The sequence below is a fragment of the Mixophyes fleayi genome, chromosome 8 (assembly GCF_038048845.1).
Source record: "Mixophyes fleayi isolate aMixFle1 chromosome 8, aMixFle1.hap1, whole genome shotgun sequence".
NCBI classification, from domain to species: Eukaryota; Metazoa; Chordata; class Amphibia; order Anura; family Limnodynastidae; genus Mixophyes; species Mixophyes fleayi.
In genome coordinates this window covers 14,680,489-14,697,431 of record NC_134409.1, presented here as the reverse complement: position 1 = coordinate 14,697,431, position 16,943 = coordinate 14,680,489, and the positions used below count along the sequence as shown (strand labels likewise).

General features: G+C 40.9%; 1 protein-coding gene across 1 annotated transcript in view; it reads right to left on the bottom strand.

Moving 5' to 3' along the window:
* Window positions 1-214: 214 nt before the first annotated feature.
* The window catches only part of GIPC2 (GIPC PDZ domain containing family member 2), a 74,431-nt gene continuing 57,702 nt past the window's right edge, over window positions 215-16,943 (bottom strand). Inside the window, exons 5-6 of the mRNA XM_075181965.1 lie at window positions 15,155-15,236; window positions 215-4,664 (exon numbers count right to left, since the gene is read on the bottom strand). Coding sequence (XP_075038066.1) covers window positions 4,513-4,664; window positions 15,155-15,236 — 234 coding nt within the window. The 3' untranslated portion in view covers window positions 215-4,512. The remainder of the gene's footprint in view (window positions 4,665-15,154; window positions 15,237-16,943) is intronic.

Below are 16,943 nucleotides of genomic sequence, written 5' to 3'. Positions count from 1 at the left end.
TGAAAGTGGGCACAGGCTGCATTTATTACAACAATTAAAACTATAAATGATGTTGTCTTGTTACCTGTAGAAAACAGATACAAAGTATATCCTCCTTTAATCCTTTTGAAGTAGAAAATTCTCAGTAAGAACTAAAATCATTTATTCAGAATTGTATATAGAGAAAAGTGTGTATATTGCAATACTGTATATTTAAGGAAACAAAACCCAAACCACCAATTAATTGCTTTTTTTATTTTTTCGGCATATTCCAACAAAAAATATATAACGTAATATTTCAAGCAATGCTTTATACAAAAGAGAACAATCACTTAAAATAGCATTTCAGTGTGAAAAGCATCAGGTTTGTGACAAAGCTACAATGATGGGTTCACATTTTTATTGAAAACTCACGTCGTCGACGAGCCACATAGACTGTACTGTAATTAAGACGTTTGATTTGGATGATTTGTGTTTTAACGGCATCAACTAATCCATGTGATAAATCAAATACAAGTTTACATGATTTCATCAGAGGAACACTTAAGGCAAACATTTAAAATACATATATAAAAGAGAATACGTGAAAGTGTTCACTAATTATTTCTGTACATCAGACATCTGCCAGGAATAGAATGTCTACCTAGAGATCTGCTCATAGTTTAGACTTTGGGCCGGATGCAGAGTTGGTAGCAGATTGGGTATAATGTACGCTCATAAACGCCACAAGTAAAAATAGCGCATTTATGCCCATATGTATCTAAACATCCGCGCAGATCGGCACCAGTAGCATGCAGCTGGTTTACGCCAGGTAAGGGTCACAGACACTTCCGTCCCACTTTCGCCCATGTTTTTATCCATCTGTATTATGTGCAACAAACGCATTCGCTATTTGGCATTGATAAAAATGCTAAAATCTCTCACATACAGCAGTTGTAGATGACTAGTTGGAATGGCTGCATCAATCTGTCCAATAAGGACTATAATAGTGCTTGGGATGAACATATCCCCTTTAATTGTTCCTGATGTTCCCACCCTACCTCCTCCCAACAGGTTCATATTGCTCCTACAGCTATACCCACTGACTTAACTGGAGAAGTACAGACAGCATGCTCAGGTGTGACTATTTACTGTGTTGACCTGATGCTGCTATAGTAGATTTCCAGTGTTTTCTCTCCATCTCTATAAGGTCACCGTATTGTATGGAAGTCAGGAAAGGGAATACGAAAAAAAACAAAAAACAAATCCAAAGCACAACCCCTTTCAAAGACTTCCTAAAATAGAGCCAGCAAAACAGACGGCAAGGTATCAGAAGTTACGTTTCTGTTCGGGATCCTGGGAAAAGGGTTCAGCTGTCTTTAAGGTAAAACTTTATTTTTATACTGACTGAAATATAATGCAAAGGTGGGTCTACTCTTGTACGAATCCCTATTAATTTAATGTACCCCCTCTCTCCGTTGGCAAATATGGGCCCCTCTTCTAGTGGAAGCGTCAGAGCAGATGATGGCTCTGTATTAGAATCCATCTAGTTTTTATCTCTGTGGCCTCAGGGACAATAAGACTGGCACTGCCATGGAGCTGGGCACTGCCATGGAGCTGGGCACTACCATGGAGCTGGGCACTGCCATGGAGCTGGGCACTACCATGGAGCTGGGCACTGCCATGGAGCCGGGCACTGCCATGGAGCTGGGCACTGCCATGGAGCTGGGCACTACCATGGAGCCGGGCACTGCCATGGAGCTGGGCACTGCCATGGAGCTGGGCACTACCATGGAGCTGGGCACTGCCATGGAGCCGGGCACTGCCATGGAGCTCGGCACTGCTAATATTAGTTTCAGCAGCAGCTGTAAAATCCATGTAAAATATCAACTTTCACCTATACACAATGTTGTTTTGACGCCATCATTTTTCCTTATAGTTCATTTTAAGCAAAGATTTAATATATATTTTGACCAAGTTGTGTTAAATTACAAATAATCAGACTTTGCATTTTATATCATTAGGCAAGATCCATAGTTTTGATTATAGTTAATGTCAGAACGCTACTATTATACTTTAAAGCCTGCGAATGTCACTGTTATTATTAATGTCCATGAAGAAGTTTAGTCACTGACAGAAAATGAGCTCTGCTAAAAAAAAACAATACATTCAAATAAAACTATACAATTTTTTTTCCGCTGATGAAAATAATTGCACTGTTCAATAGTTCAATTTTGCACAACACACAATATACATTTTAAAATGTCATTTCTTCAAGTACAGTTTTCTAAAGACCAAAAATTATAATGGGGGAGGACACTATTGCAGAATATTTCAATGTGATAAAAGTTCCTTTGTCATTTTCTAAGTGGAGATAAACCTGTCTATATTATATGTATAATATCAATTCAGTGCATGTCTTAATATCCTAATCTATTCGATTTTTCTGGCTTCTCTTCTATATGATTCTGAAATCTTTAAATGTTAAATATTTTGTCATTTCAAAAAAATGTTATCATTTATACATAATCAGTGCTGGAAATTCCTCCACCGCTGCCAGGGGTGTGACCAATACGGGGCCCGTAGTTGAGGGGGGGGCAGCAATACAGTGTGGAGGCCTCAGGTGTGCCCGTGGACTGCCATTGATTGTCCCTCTCCCAAATTTTGCAATGGGGCTCGGTGACACGGAGTGCCGCCCCTGCCCACAAAATTCAATCCCTGCTTAAAACAGAAACCTATAACTCATTGAATAAAAATCAAGCCATCAAGCATGTTTAAAGTAATACAATGTTTACTGTATCTATAAAATACATCTGGCTTGTATTATCTTCGGTGTTTAATTAAAAAAGGAAAGAGAAGATCACCCCAAGGTAAATTATCTAAGAAAGAGGAATCACTTTCATCAAGGAAAAATACTAAATCACTGTTGTCTCTTAGTTCCTCAATTATTCTTTACCAGATATCAGTAGTTGATCCCTTGGCTAGCACACCAGGCAGGGGGAGAACCATTCATGGTACATCCCTAAACTTAAAGAGGATGTGGGTTTCTATAAAGCCCACCTCCCCTCCCTTACTAGCCAAACAAACACTGTATTCCCAGGCTCCTGGCTAGATCACTGCGTCTAATTTCCATTCCCCCCCCAAAAAATTGAAGAATGGAAAATGTGTCATGTATACTCCACCTTCAGATAACTTTGATGCACTCTCTTGTCTATGCCTTCTTGCAACTTTCACTAATACTTTATCGTTATGGCTTCTGTCTGTGGTTTGTTTGTTTTTCTCCGCCATGTCCATATATCAGACAGAGAAGTTCCATTGTCTTAGGCGTAGGCAAACTGAGGGGGGGGTTTCCTAGTGCCTGGAAAACCCCCTCCAAGCCTGGGGCACTGTATGATTGAGGTGGCTGGACCCTTCCCCCGCTTCACACTGCTCTGCTTGAAAAGGGAGAGCTGTGTGCACCTAACAGTAGCGCACGCAGCATTGCTCATGTATATTATGGGGATAGGAAGAGTTGGAGAGCAGCCAAGCACTGTCTAAAATTATAGCCACACCCCCATGCATGCTGGTCACGCCCACTGGCGGCGTGGTGTGGAAACCCCCCTCTACAAATCCTGTGTTTGCCCCTGTTAGGATACAACAGAGATCTACTGTCCTCTCTGCACTGGATACAATCAGCTTTGTATTGTATTCTAGGATTTCAAAGACAAAGAATTCTGACTGACGGTATAAAGACATGGCAGAAACAGACAGAAGTGAGGAAGAATGTGGTAAATGTTGCAGGAGCAATGTACAAACCAATAAATTAAAGTTGTCCAATGGTGGAAGCTCCCTTTAAGGATTCATATACATGAGCGTTAAAATCACGTTTAACGTGTTTCAACAAAGTCTAGTAAATGCACTCTGATGGCTGGGCTCCAAATATAAGGTAAGCGAAAGGACACGTCCTTAGTGAGCTTTCACTTTACATCAATTTTGACATTGTCTGCTGTATTTACAATCATTATGGGCCAGTAAAATAAAATATATTTCTATGGGGTCGCCTTTAACAGCGCTATATAAAGTACATTATATACTATGCAGCGTAGCGCAGCGTTGAGACACGTTATCACCGTCTACGAGCTCACCTGAAGTGAGGTCCTATATCCTATTCTTTAATAAGCAGTATTTCTGTATAACCGCGTGTATGCAGCCTAATGATGTTGAAGGTTTCTAGGGGACAGTCGCTCTGTCAATCAGGGGTGGTGGGATTTGCGTTAACTCTGTCCCCAATGTGTAACATCCTTTTTAAAAAGCAGAACTATGACACTTTAAGAACCGTTTACTGTAAATATCGATGTTTCTGGGTGTTTTCCACACGTCATATGTGCAGGAAAGATTCACTTTTACAGGGTAAAAGTGGAGAGTTTATTAATCTAGACGTATATACAAATATGTAGTTTGGTTCATAGAATTAGCATATCCCTTTATTTATCGCAGTGGGACGCTATTGTAAAATTAACATCAGTCATCCGTTTAGCAGAAATTAAGCTGGACTGGAAATGTTGGGGTCCGATGTTAAAGTCGTCCTTTCTTAGCATCTCCGATGGCTCCCCAGACGTCAAAGACAAACTCATCGGGGAAGGCAAAGTCTCCGAGGGCTTCATCCAAGGCCACCGCAAACTCATCGGGGTTATTTTTGTCCCTTCCGGCTTCTACCATCGTCGCAGCTGAGAAGTAAAATACACTTTACTTAAAATACGATTTAAAGACAGAGAAAAATACATTTACGTTTGAGAAGTTTGCCGACAAAGTGTGATAAGTGCACATTACCCTGTCTTGGCGGAGAGTGATCTTATAGCATCTTTAAGAACTATTTCCATCACCTCCTCCAAAAATTCCCCAACTAGACTTATAAAATATCAGTATAAATTAAATAATATACCACTTGCGGGGACTCTATGATACTACATGGAGGAGGGTGACCATATAAAACATATTATCGCTTGTGATTTAGACAGAGACATTAATGTGACTTCTTGCCAACAGATGATTTTAATGCCGTTTTCCTGGGATTCACCTCCTACCTGCATATTCAGCTACTCCTTCATTGTGACTATCTCTGACATGTCCTCCACGAGCCTCCTTATCTGATAGCACCCACAAGGCTCTGCTCCTGGACCTCTGCTCTTCCCATTGTGCAACTCTACTCTTGGTGAACTCATTCATTCATTCAGCCTCCGGTCCCGCCACTAAGCTGAGGACACCTAAATCTACATCTCCTCCCCTGACCACGTCCTTTCTCTACAATCTCATGTGACCAACTCTCTCTCTCTGCTATTTACATATGTGTTTGTGAAAACTACATCAAAATAAACATGGCAAAAGTCAAGCTTATCATCTCCCGTCCCCCCAGACCACCACGTTCCATCAAATCTTCCTCACCATCAACATCCCAACAATTTCCTCAGTCTCTCAAGCCCGCTGCCTCTATGTTCTCTCCACCCTCTGCTTTATGACTCACATCCAGTCTCTCTCCCGGTCCTGTCGCCTCCACCTCTGAAATGTTGTTAGACTATGGCCTATTATTTACCCAAATGCACCCAAAGCTTTTACCCATTCTCTCCTCATCTATGGTCCAGGCGACTGCAACCTTCTCATCTGGCAATTTCCTTACCCATCTGTCCCAGCTTAAATCTACCCTAAATGCTGCAGTAACTTTGTCCTCTCTCTCGCCTCTCCATGTCTGCCGCACCATTCTGTATATAACTTTCAGAATCCATTTCAAATAACTCACCCTCAGCTACAAAGCCGCCAACAGCACCTCCCGTTCCTACATCTCACAGCTCTACTCATAACACTCTGCCTCGCACCTTCTTAGACCTGCGTCTCACCCCCTCTGTCATAAACACATCTTACTCCCATCTACAGGCCTCCTTCTGTGCCCATCTATGGATCTCCCTCACACATCTGATCAGACTCTCCCACCGCCTACAAATCATCAAACACTCTGAAAGCCCATCTCTCTACTAGAACCTACTATGCTCTCACATATACTACTCACACTGGTAGATCCTCACAACTGCCCCAATCTCCACTCAGACCAACACTCGCTCCAACAAGAACCCAGGTGGACTGACAAACAATGGCACCAATAGGTCTAAACAAAGACTTTTACTAATGTGTTTTTTTTAATGATTTCTGTACTACTTTAATTACCATGGAGCCTTTGTTAACACTTTTTGATACTAGTTCCACCCACCTGATAATTTGTATCTATTTCTACAAAGTATCTACAATCCTTTTATACTGTGTTATCTAATACTTTATTTCCTTACGAGAGATTACAGGAATGTTACAAACATGATTCTATTACGTCCCATGATCTGCTATTGGGATGGACAATCTGAAGTATACGACAGGACTGAATTTCAAACTTTGCGACAGGTATGTTTGCACTCATTGGAATGTTTAGGTGCACATTTGGTACGGTGTTGGGGACTTAGTGAAACGCGTTGTCTTTCTGTGTACTGAATAAATTGATCGCATATTCTCAATCCTTTCATATAGCAAAATAACCACATGATGCTATTACCACTAAGTCTGAAATGCAGGAAAAAAAAAAAAAGGGAAAAGATATCTAACAAGAAAACACAGAAATGTCTAAAAAAAACTGCGACACATGGGTGTCCTAATCATATCTTCTCTCTAAATGAAATAGAAATGGTCATATCTGGACATGGAGCTATCCTGTGCTAAAAAAAAGTATTATTATTACATAGAGTCAAAAATGTATTCTGCAATGTCTGAGCTATGTCCTTTCATTAGTAATTATTCGTTAATGTTAAACAAATATTTTGCCATTTTTATCATGATAAATTGACCACTAGGTGTCACTGTTCTATTCTGTTTATACATTTAATTTCACTACAGGAAAACAACGCAATCATTAAGGTTCATGGCACTCATAAATGTAATTGTATATAAGGTTCATGTGTATATATTGTATAGATGACAGCAATGCAAGACCAAGTAATAAATATTTCACTGTAATATATAAATATATTATTTCTTCCTTCAAAAGATTGTTATCATGTGAACTCTGATATCAATGTCATGATATTGTGCAAGGACCTATGGAGAAAATGTTTCATATGTGCTAATATCAGATTAGAAAAGCAAAACCCTGACCTTGGATATCTTGGTAAACCTGAATAGTACTGGAAAAACTGTCTACTGCTGACGTAGTTCTTAAAGGGAAAATGGAGTGAACCTTAGAAATACAGATTATTTTCCCCATAGATGAGCAGTTACTGGGATATAATGCATTTATGGGCAATCATCTTCATCTACTCCAAAATGTGCACCCAATTTATGTTGGTGAAAATGTTACATCTCGTTGCCAGGGTTTCCCAAACCCAGTCCTCAGGGAGCTCCTAACAGTGCAGGTTTTACTTATCTCCTTGTTGGAGCACAGGTGTAGTCATTACTGACTGATACATTGTAACAGATCCACAGGTGGTAGAATTATGTCACCTGGAAAACCTGCACTGTTAGGGCTCCCTGAGGACTGGATTTGGGAAACCCTGGTGTAACAACATTAATGAGTGTCCTGGAGCAGATCTGTGTAACTGAAACTATGACGCACCTCATTTGTGTCCGCACACCCTAATATTAGCAGCCTCACACATTAACACCTGTGATCCTCCTCTTCAAGTGCATGAGAGGTGCAACACTAAAAAAAATCATTTCGCAGGAGGGAAAAGGTTCTGGGATCACCCACAGGGCTGGGAACTCCCGGAATACACAAAAGGTCAAGAAAAAGTATTTGTGCTGAGTAGCCCTAATTTTTCCAATTTGCAAATGACAATTAGTGTCTTATAAATAGACAATTGGAAAATGAGAGGTCTCTGCGATGTCGCTCGCTGACCACAACTGATTCTCTTCTTTTTTCCATGTCCCCAGATCACAGGATGTGTTCCCGAACAAGCTCTATATATAGCTCGCCCCATATCTCTATTTCTGCACCGCTGGCATGTGGAGCCGTATTCTCTGCCCTACGTTATTTTCTAACTGGATACTGAAGCTGGTCCACAACTTTTTCATGCACTGTAAAATGTTTTCTTATTTACTGGAAATAATATGACCTATTCTGCAGCCCTTCCTTATCTGCAGAGTCCCACTGACTCCTCTGCTATTCCGTGCTGTGTTAAGCAGCCAGATTTCAGCACACAGCCTTCCAGTTCTATGAGGCGTAGCCAAATATAGAAAGACATCTGCTTAAACACACACGTAAAAGCATAATCTGTGCACGGGCAAAGAAGAAAGCACCGATCAACGCAGCGGAGCATCCGCAAACAGCCACTCTCCAGTGGATGCTATCGCTGGCGACCATAATCATCATCATCACCATCCGCTATTTGCACCTACTCTTGATCACTTGCAAATAATACGGCTTGGACCGAATAATACTACAGCTTGGATTGTATAATAATACAGCTTGGTCCATATAATAATACGGCTTGGACCACATAATAATACAGCTTGGACAGTGTAATAAAAAATAGAGCATGGACCATATAATAATACAACTTGGACCATACAATAATACAGCTTGGACTGTATAATAATACAGCTTGGACCATATAATAATCCAGCTTCAACCGTATAATAATACATCTTGTGGGCAGCACGGTGGCTCAGTGGTTAGCACTTCTGCCTCACGCTGGGGTCATGAGTTCAATTCCCGACTATGACCTTATCTGTGTGGAGTTTGTATGTTCTCCCCATGTTTTCGTGGGTTTCCTCCGGGTGCTCCGGTTTTGTCCCACACTCCAAAAACATACTGGTAGGTTAATTGGCTGCTATCAAAACTGACCCTAGTCTGTGTGTGTGTGTGTGTGTGTGTGTGTGTGTGTGTGTGTGTGTGTATTAGGGAATTTAGACTGTAAGCCCCAATGGGGCAGGGACTGATGTGAGTTCTCTGTACAGCGCTGCGGAATCAGTGGCGCTATATAAATAAATGGTGATGATGATGATGATCTTGGACAGGGGTATATGCGTCTGTGTCACTGTTTGTATCTGTTCTTAATTGCACAAACACGTCCTTAATATCCTCGGGCTACGATAGAAGGCCAGTCCCCTCCCTGTTTTTAATGTCATTAACAAAAAAAAGCAATTATTGTAATTAACTTAAAATAAGGTTTTGTGTAGATGTCCATAAATAATAATAAAAATAAACCATAGATGACATATTTTGCCGTTATCTTTCTCGTGCTCTCATAGCATCAGGTAGGCAATCTAGAAAGCCTGCTGACAAGAGGGGTCGGACAGAGCAAAAGGTACATTCTTTAAAACCTTTGGGAGGAATAGTATGATAAATTTATTTATTTTAATGCTCTTTACAGCCAGATATACTTTATGGTTTCATGTCTACCTCTGGTTTAGATTTTCATTTTATTTTAACCAGGGGAGGGCTGGAAAATTTTAACTCAAGGGGCAGACTCAACTCAGCCTATTAGGAACATTTTAAAGGAAAAGAAAATGCAAGTAGCCCAGTGCCCTATCCCAAGGTAGCCCACTATGGGACAGGACCGGCCCGGGATCCCCCCCCCCTGCCCCCCAGTTCCTGATTTTAACCATGTTCTATGGGGGGGGGGGGGGAACCTCCAGTGAAAGCTTCTTTCTCGTCTATACTTTAAAATAAGCGCAATTCGCACCTAACGTCAAATGAGTTTCAGTATATTTATCTGTGACCCCGGTGACCGCTGACGCCGTCTGCCCACAAGAAAACAAATGGACACTTTAAGACGCTCAGGGAAAACAGATCAATGCCATTAAACAGCAATCTCCTGCCATTACCATTTAGCACATTCACAAAAATAAATTGCATTAAATTAAAGCTATTTATAAAACACCAGTTTAAAAGGAGATTATTTTACAAAAACCACATTAAACAATTTAGATTAGGATCGTAAAGTTTTCATTAGCTGTTTAACATTGTGTTTCTGTCTCTTTTTATTTTACGTTCAACATTGAATTTCTTATTGCAGTAATGTGATTTCAGCCGTACAGACAAGAACGTGGATTCAGACACCGCTGAGCTAACCTGGCTGCATCTGTACCAACGTACTGGAGAGCGGCTATTGAGAAATTAGGGACAACGATGCTATTGAGAAGAACGTTACATTCTCTTTTAAGTCTATCCATTTAGAAAAGATTGTTTTATTTATAAATACTGGCGCACGGTCAACTGCAAAAAAGCTGTTGCATTCGTACGGCAACCAATCAGATGTTTATTTTCATGTTCTTAAAAGTAGATGACAGCTAGAATCTGATTGGTTGTTATGGACTTCTGGGACAATTGTAAATTGTAAAGCGCTACGGAATTTGCCGGCGCTATATAAATAAATGTTGATGATGATGATGATGATGACAGATAAAAAATATCAGATAACCATTCATAAATATGTGGCACTAAGGCTAGTTTTTCATCGCGAAATAAGCCCAGCAATACCGCGTTGCCCCCACCTTGCCCCAGCATCCTACCTGAGTCCCAGACCTCCTCTCGCTCACCCAAGCCCCCTCCCCCCCCCCGCCACTTTCCTATCACATGACCAGAAGGCCCCTTCAGACCAGCGCATATGCAGCGGTCACATGACCGGGACTGCACGCGCTCAGTAGAGCCGGCTCTGCTCTTTTGAGAGCTCTACCCAAATTTTGCTATTGGTATTGAGGTTATAAATGCATTAGATGGAACAATCTGACAGGACAAAGAAAAGTATTCCAGATTATACTATAGGTGCAGCAAATGAGGTCTTGAGGTTGGTAAAGATAGGGACCATGATTGACAATAGACCATGGCACAATTTGTGAGAAATGCAGCATAATAATATTTTATCCACAGTTTATTTAACCCTTAATATTGCCTAACACAGCTGCAACCAGGTAGCATTAAACTGACACGTGGAGGACACAGATAAAAACTGATACACATCTAATCGTGCAAATAAGTGGTCTAATCCAGTGTTTCTCAGACCCAGTCCCCGTGTCCCACTAACAGGGCAGGTTTTCCAGGTAACAAGAGAAATAATTCTATCACCTGTGGAACTGTTACAATGTGTCAGCCAGTAATGATTACACCTGTGCTAAATCAAGGAGATCTGGAAAACATGCACTGTTAGGGGTCCTGAGGACCAGGTTTAAGAAACACTGGTCGAACCCATAGCAATAAATCAAATATTATGTCCTTTTTCTAGTGCCGATTAAAAATAGACAGCAATCGTCTTATGGTTGCTATGTGTTACATTAACACAATGTTCCCCAGTAGGTTTTGAGTATATTAAGGGAAAGATCATTAGAGACTGATGAAATGTTTTCTAGACCCTGAAATGACTAATTCCCTTATGGATAAGTCATAATAATGTTATATTTTCACAATAATATTGTTTAACTTAATCATTTTTAATTAACCCACAAATGATCATCATAAAACAATACATTTAGGTTTCAAAATCGATTTAATCTATATTCTTTAGTCTAGTAGCACTGGGATCATGAGTTCAATTCCTGACCATGGCCTTAACAGTGTGGAGTTTGTATGTCCTCCCTGTGTTTGCGTGGGTTTCCTCCCATACTCCAAAAACATACTGGTAAGTTAATTGGCTGCTATTAAATTACCCTTATCTTTCTTGGTGTATGTTAGGGGATTTAGATTATAAATTCCAGTGGGGCAGGGACTGATGTGAATGAGTTCTCTGTACAGCGCTGCAAAATTAGTGGTACTATATAAATAGTAATTTTTAAGTTCCTGACACTTTAGAAGTGACTCCTGCTTAACCACAACTATCTCAGTCCTTATGACACATACTGTCCTGATTTCCTAATGGTTCAGTGGAGCAGCACGCCACTCTGTGGTCAACAGAGGTATTGTGTCTGGTACACTTGAATATAGTTCTTGACCACTTTTTTCTTTAATTGAGACTATTAGCAGAGCTGAGAAGCCATGGTTTGTGCATTTACACTCATAAATACAGTATTATAAAACAAAGACAGTAATCACAAGGGGTCTGATTCATCTTCTAAAGCAACCTGCACGCAAGTTGCATTTTTAAAACAAGAATGGAACGTGAACGTACGGTCGCCTGTATTCGAGCCCAAGCGGATCTCAAGATACGTTTCCATTTAAATCTGGGTGTAAGAACAATCTGCTTAAACGTTACTTGTTCTGTGTATACAGACAGAACAGAGTGTAGGATACACACATACATATGTGCAACATAACACATCAGAACACATGAAATAATATATAATATATATAATATATAAAAGAATATATAAAAGAAATGAACAACTCATAATACTATAATCATTAAAAAATGTGTTTTAAAAAAACAAACTTTTTTCATTTTTTTTTACATAAAATACATATATCGCTAAGATGTTAATGTGCACTGTACATACAATGCGTTTAAATAGTTAATCGTCTTTTAATATAAAGACTCTACCATATCAGTCATCACTATCAGTCGGCACTCACACCTGCCCTGTCGCTGGTGCAAATGTCACGGCTAAAAAATAATGTACTTCAAAACAGCACAGTCGGCTTCTACCACATCGGCCGGCTCTTTCTGTACATGGTCTACTGTTCATCCGTCCCATTCCCTCCCCTGTGCCGCCTCTCAAGTCATAGGCACTGCAAAGTGGTATTTATGTGCAGGCATGAATTCGCATGTAACTGTGGTCACTGGTGTCTGGTCTGTTTCTGAACTGACACTGTCCAGTGGTAAGAACGGCGACTGTCCAGTGGTAAAAACTGAGACTGTCCAGAGGTAAGAATAGAGATTGTCCAGTGGTAAAAATCGAGACTGTCCAGTGGTAAGAACAGAGACTGTTCAGAAGTAAGAACAGAGACTGTCCAGTGGTAAGAACGGAGACTGTCCAGTGGTAAGAACGGAGACTGTCTAGTGGTAAGAACGGAGACTGTCCAGAGGTAAGAACGGAGACTGTCCAGTGGTAAGAACAGAGACTGTCCAGTGGTAAGAACAGAGACTGTCCAGTGGTAAGAACAGAGACTGTCCAGAGGTAAGAACAGAGACTGTCCAGTGGTAAGAACAGAGACTGTCCAGTGGTAAGAACAGAGACTGTCCAGAGGTAAGAACAGAGACTGTCCAGTGGTAAGAACAGAGACTGTCCAGTGGTAAGAACAGAGACTGTCCAGAGGTAAGAACAGAGACTGTCCAGTGGTAAGAACGGAGACTGTCCAGTGGTAAGAACGGAGACTGTCCAGTGGTAAGAACAGAGACTGTCCAGTGGTAAGAACAGAGACTGTCCAGAGGTAAGAACAGAGACTGTCCAGTGGTAAGAACAGAGACTGTCCAGTGGTAAGAACAGAGACTGTCCAGAGGTAAGAACAGAGACTGTCCAGTGGTAAGAACGGAGACTGTCCAGTGGTAAGAACGGAGACTGTCCAGTGGTAAGAACGGAGACTGTCCAGTGGTAAGAACGGAGACTGTCCAGTGGTAAGAACGGAGACTGTCCAGTGGTAAGAACAGAGACTGTCCAGTGGTAAGAACGGAGACTGTCCAGAGGTAAGAACAGAGACTGTCCAGAGGTAAGAACAGAGACTGTCCAGAGGTAAGAACAGAGACTGTCCTAGGAAGCCCAGCTGTATACTGACCTGCAGTCATATAATAACATACACTCCCCTACATCTAATGCATATTGTAATATCACTGTCCTACCGCAAAATTCCAGTTTATGTAAAAGTACTATTGTGTGTTTCACTATTATGATTAATCTTCCTTTGCTGTAGTGTATCCCTGGGGAGGTCACTACCATTTTTATCTCCCAGTTTATGGGGGTTTGTTTAAAATAGATCTAGAATGGAGCTGCTCAAACCCAGAGCTACCAACAGGTCATGTTTTCAGGATTTCTGTCTGTAGAAACAGGTGGGATAACTGACCCAGGAAAGTAAATTAACTCACTTGTGCATGATTAAAGAAATCCTGAAAACATGAACTGTTGGTAGCTCTTGAGTTTGAGCAGCTCAAGTCTATAACTGTATCAATCATTTCACCATCAGAGGACTTATAGTTATTGTACTGTGCATGCCCTCCTGTAACTTTACTTCCCTCTGTCTTTTCTAGCTGCCTTCTGTCCCTTTCTGCCATGTCAGTATAGTTTATTTCCACTGTCCAGGAAGACAACACAAAGCTCTACATATGTAATTGTCTGTGATGCTGAAAAACAGACACCAACAAAAATAAACAATTGTGCCTGATGATATAAAAGCGAGGCTAAAAAGCAGAGGACAAACCCATAACAATAAAGTATTTATTAAAAGGTGCAAGGGGACACTTACAAACTAAATTAAGATCGTTTGATGGTGAATAACGAACCGCAATAATGCAGGTTATGCAGCATGCTTGCCAGCAGGTGGCAGCACACGTACAAGGCAGGAATTCCAAGCGTAATTCCATTACACAGACTACAATGTGTTCCATGTGTGCGAGAAGTGAAGACATTCGACAAATATTTGTAAATCATTGTGTATAAAAGCCGTCTTGTCAGCTTACACTACATTCGCTCTTCAAAAATACCAACACGAAAACATAAGGGAATAATTTAACAATTTCTCCAACAGCCAGACCACACATTTTTGGAGGAGATGGGGGTATGGTTTCAGGTAGCGTCAACGGGGCCGTGTGGTTGAAGCCAAACTCTAAATATCTCAGGTTCTTGTGGTTGCTCTTGGGCACAGGCATTAACTAGGTGGGGAGTGTTTATTTGTTAAAAATCAGATGAGGGGAAATGTTTCCATGAACTCCGGTTAACATTTGGGACTCGGATCGCCTGTCAAGTACAAAGGTCAGATTTGATTTGTGAAACAATCCGCGTGATGTGTTTTGTTGGGCCGCCGGCCAGTAGTACACCAGTAAAACTATCTTGCTACAGGCTGTGAAATCAAGGTATGTGCAAAAGGAATAAATTGGATTTTCCACATCATATTCTTTCCGCTAGGTTTTACCATTTCTACGCACGGTATTTCAGCTCTAAAACCTCAAGCTTGCTTAAAACCACATCTTAATAATACAAGTACAAGCAAACCCATTTCCTAGAGCCTCTAGGCAGCCCTGTATCACCTGGGACTGACGGCAATAAGAGAGGATTAGGACGACCTTTGTGTTTTATTGTACAGAGATGAAGGAGAGAGACTCACCCAGCTCAATGTCCCTTATACCCATGTAGGTTTCCAGAAGGTCGTCCACTTTTTTTATTGCCTTTTCTTCGAAAGCAGAAGGCTGAAATGAAACAAGCAAAGAAAATGAGATTCAATAAGGTCGACTACATCTCAATTTTACAAAGCGTCCAGCAGGGGGCGAGGTGGGCTCAACAGAACCAAGAAACACTGTAAAAAAAAATATACAGTAAAAGTATTTTTAAAACAAACATATTCCCTGCTACAATTAGCAATATCCACACAATCACTAAAAGTAGGTATTTAAATGGCTCTGTCTGTATGTTTTCCAGCCATGTCTTTATATTATCAGAAAGTATTGCTCGTGTTTGTTTCCCTTAAATAGGGCAAATCACAAAACTAGTTATTTCACAATTCAATATATATCAGATAATAATTAACAGTATTTTTTCCCCCAGCACACTGCTATAGCCAGCAACATCTGTTGCTGGCTATAGCAGTGTGCTGGGGGAAAAAATGTTGTGTGTATGTTCCTTGCAGGATAACCCCACCCTTTCAGCACCTGTTATGGCCTATAAATTGATTTGAGCAGCTTCCACTTTTGTATTTGTCTGAGAGGCATGTTGGTGTCAGTAGCTGAGGGGGAGTGCTGACATTGGATTGCTATTTGGAGGCTTCTGGGGTACCTCTTTGGTAAGTTAGCTCTCAATTTAAAAACACATATGTATGGCCCAAATATAGGGACTCTCATTGTTTAGAGTAGGACCATCCTATATGCAAAAGCGCCTTGGCGTGGCAGGATGGCTTAAACATACATTTGCAAATGTGTGCAACAAAGACTTTTGCATTTTTATCTACAGTAGAAATGGCAGATCTGTTGCTGGCTATAGCAGTGTGCTGGGGGAAAAAATGTTGTGTGTATGTTCCTTGCAGGATAACCCCACCCTTTCAGCACCTGTTATGGCCTATAAATTGATTTGAGCAGCTTCCACTTTTGTATTTGTCTGAGAGGCATGTTGGTGTCAGTAGCTGAGGGGGAGTGCTGACATTGGATTGCTATTTGGAGGCTTCTGGGGTACCTCTTTGGTAAGTTAGCTCTCAATTTAAAAACACATATGTATGGCCCAAATATAGGGACTCTCATTGTTTAGAGTAGGACCATCCTATATGCAAAAGCGCCTTGGCGTGGCAGGATGGCTTAAACATACATTTGCAAATGTGTGCAACAAAGACTTTTGCATTTTTATCTACAGTAGAAATGGCAGATCTGTTGCTGGCTATAGCAGTGTGCTGGGGGAAAAAATGTTGTGTGTATGTTCCTTGCAGGATAACCCCACCCTTTCAGCACCTGTTATGGCCTATAAATTGATTTGAGCAGCTTCCACTTTTGTATTTGTCTGAGAGGCATGTTGGTGTCAGTAGCTGAGGGGGAGTGCTGACATTGGATTGCTATTTGGAGGCTTCTGGGGTACCTCTTTGGTAAGTTAGCTCTCAATTTAAAAACACATATGTATGGCCCAAATATAGGGACTCTCATTGTTTAGAGTAGGACCATCCTATATGCAAAAGCGCCTTGGCGTGGCAGGATGGCTTAAACATACATTTGCAAATGTGTGCAACAAAGACTTTTGCATTTTTATCTACAGTAGAAATGGCAGATCTGTTGCTGGCTATAGCAGTGTGCTGGGGGAAAAAATGTTGTGTGTATGTTCCTTGCAGGATAACCCCACCCTTTCAGCACCTGTTATGGCCTATAAATTGATTTGAGCAGCTTCCACTTTTGTATTTGTCTGAGAGGCATGTTGGTGTC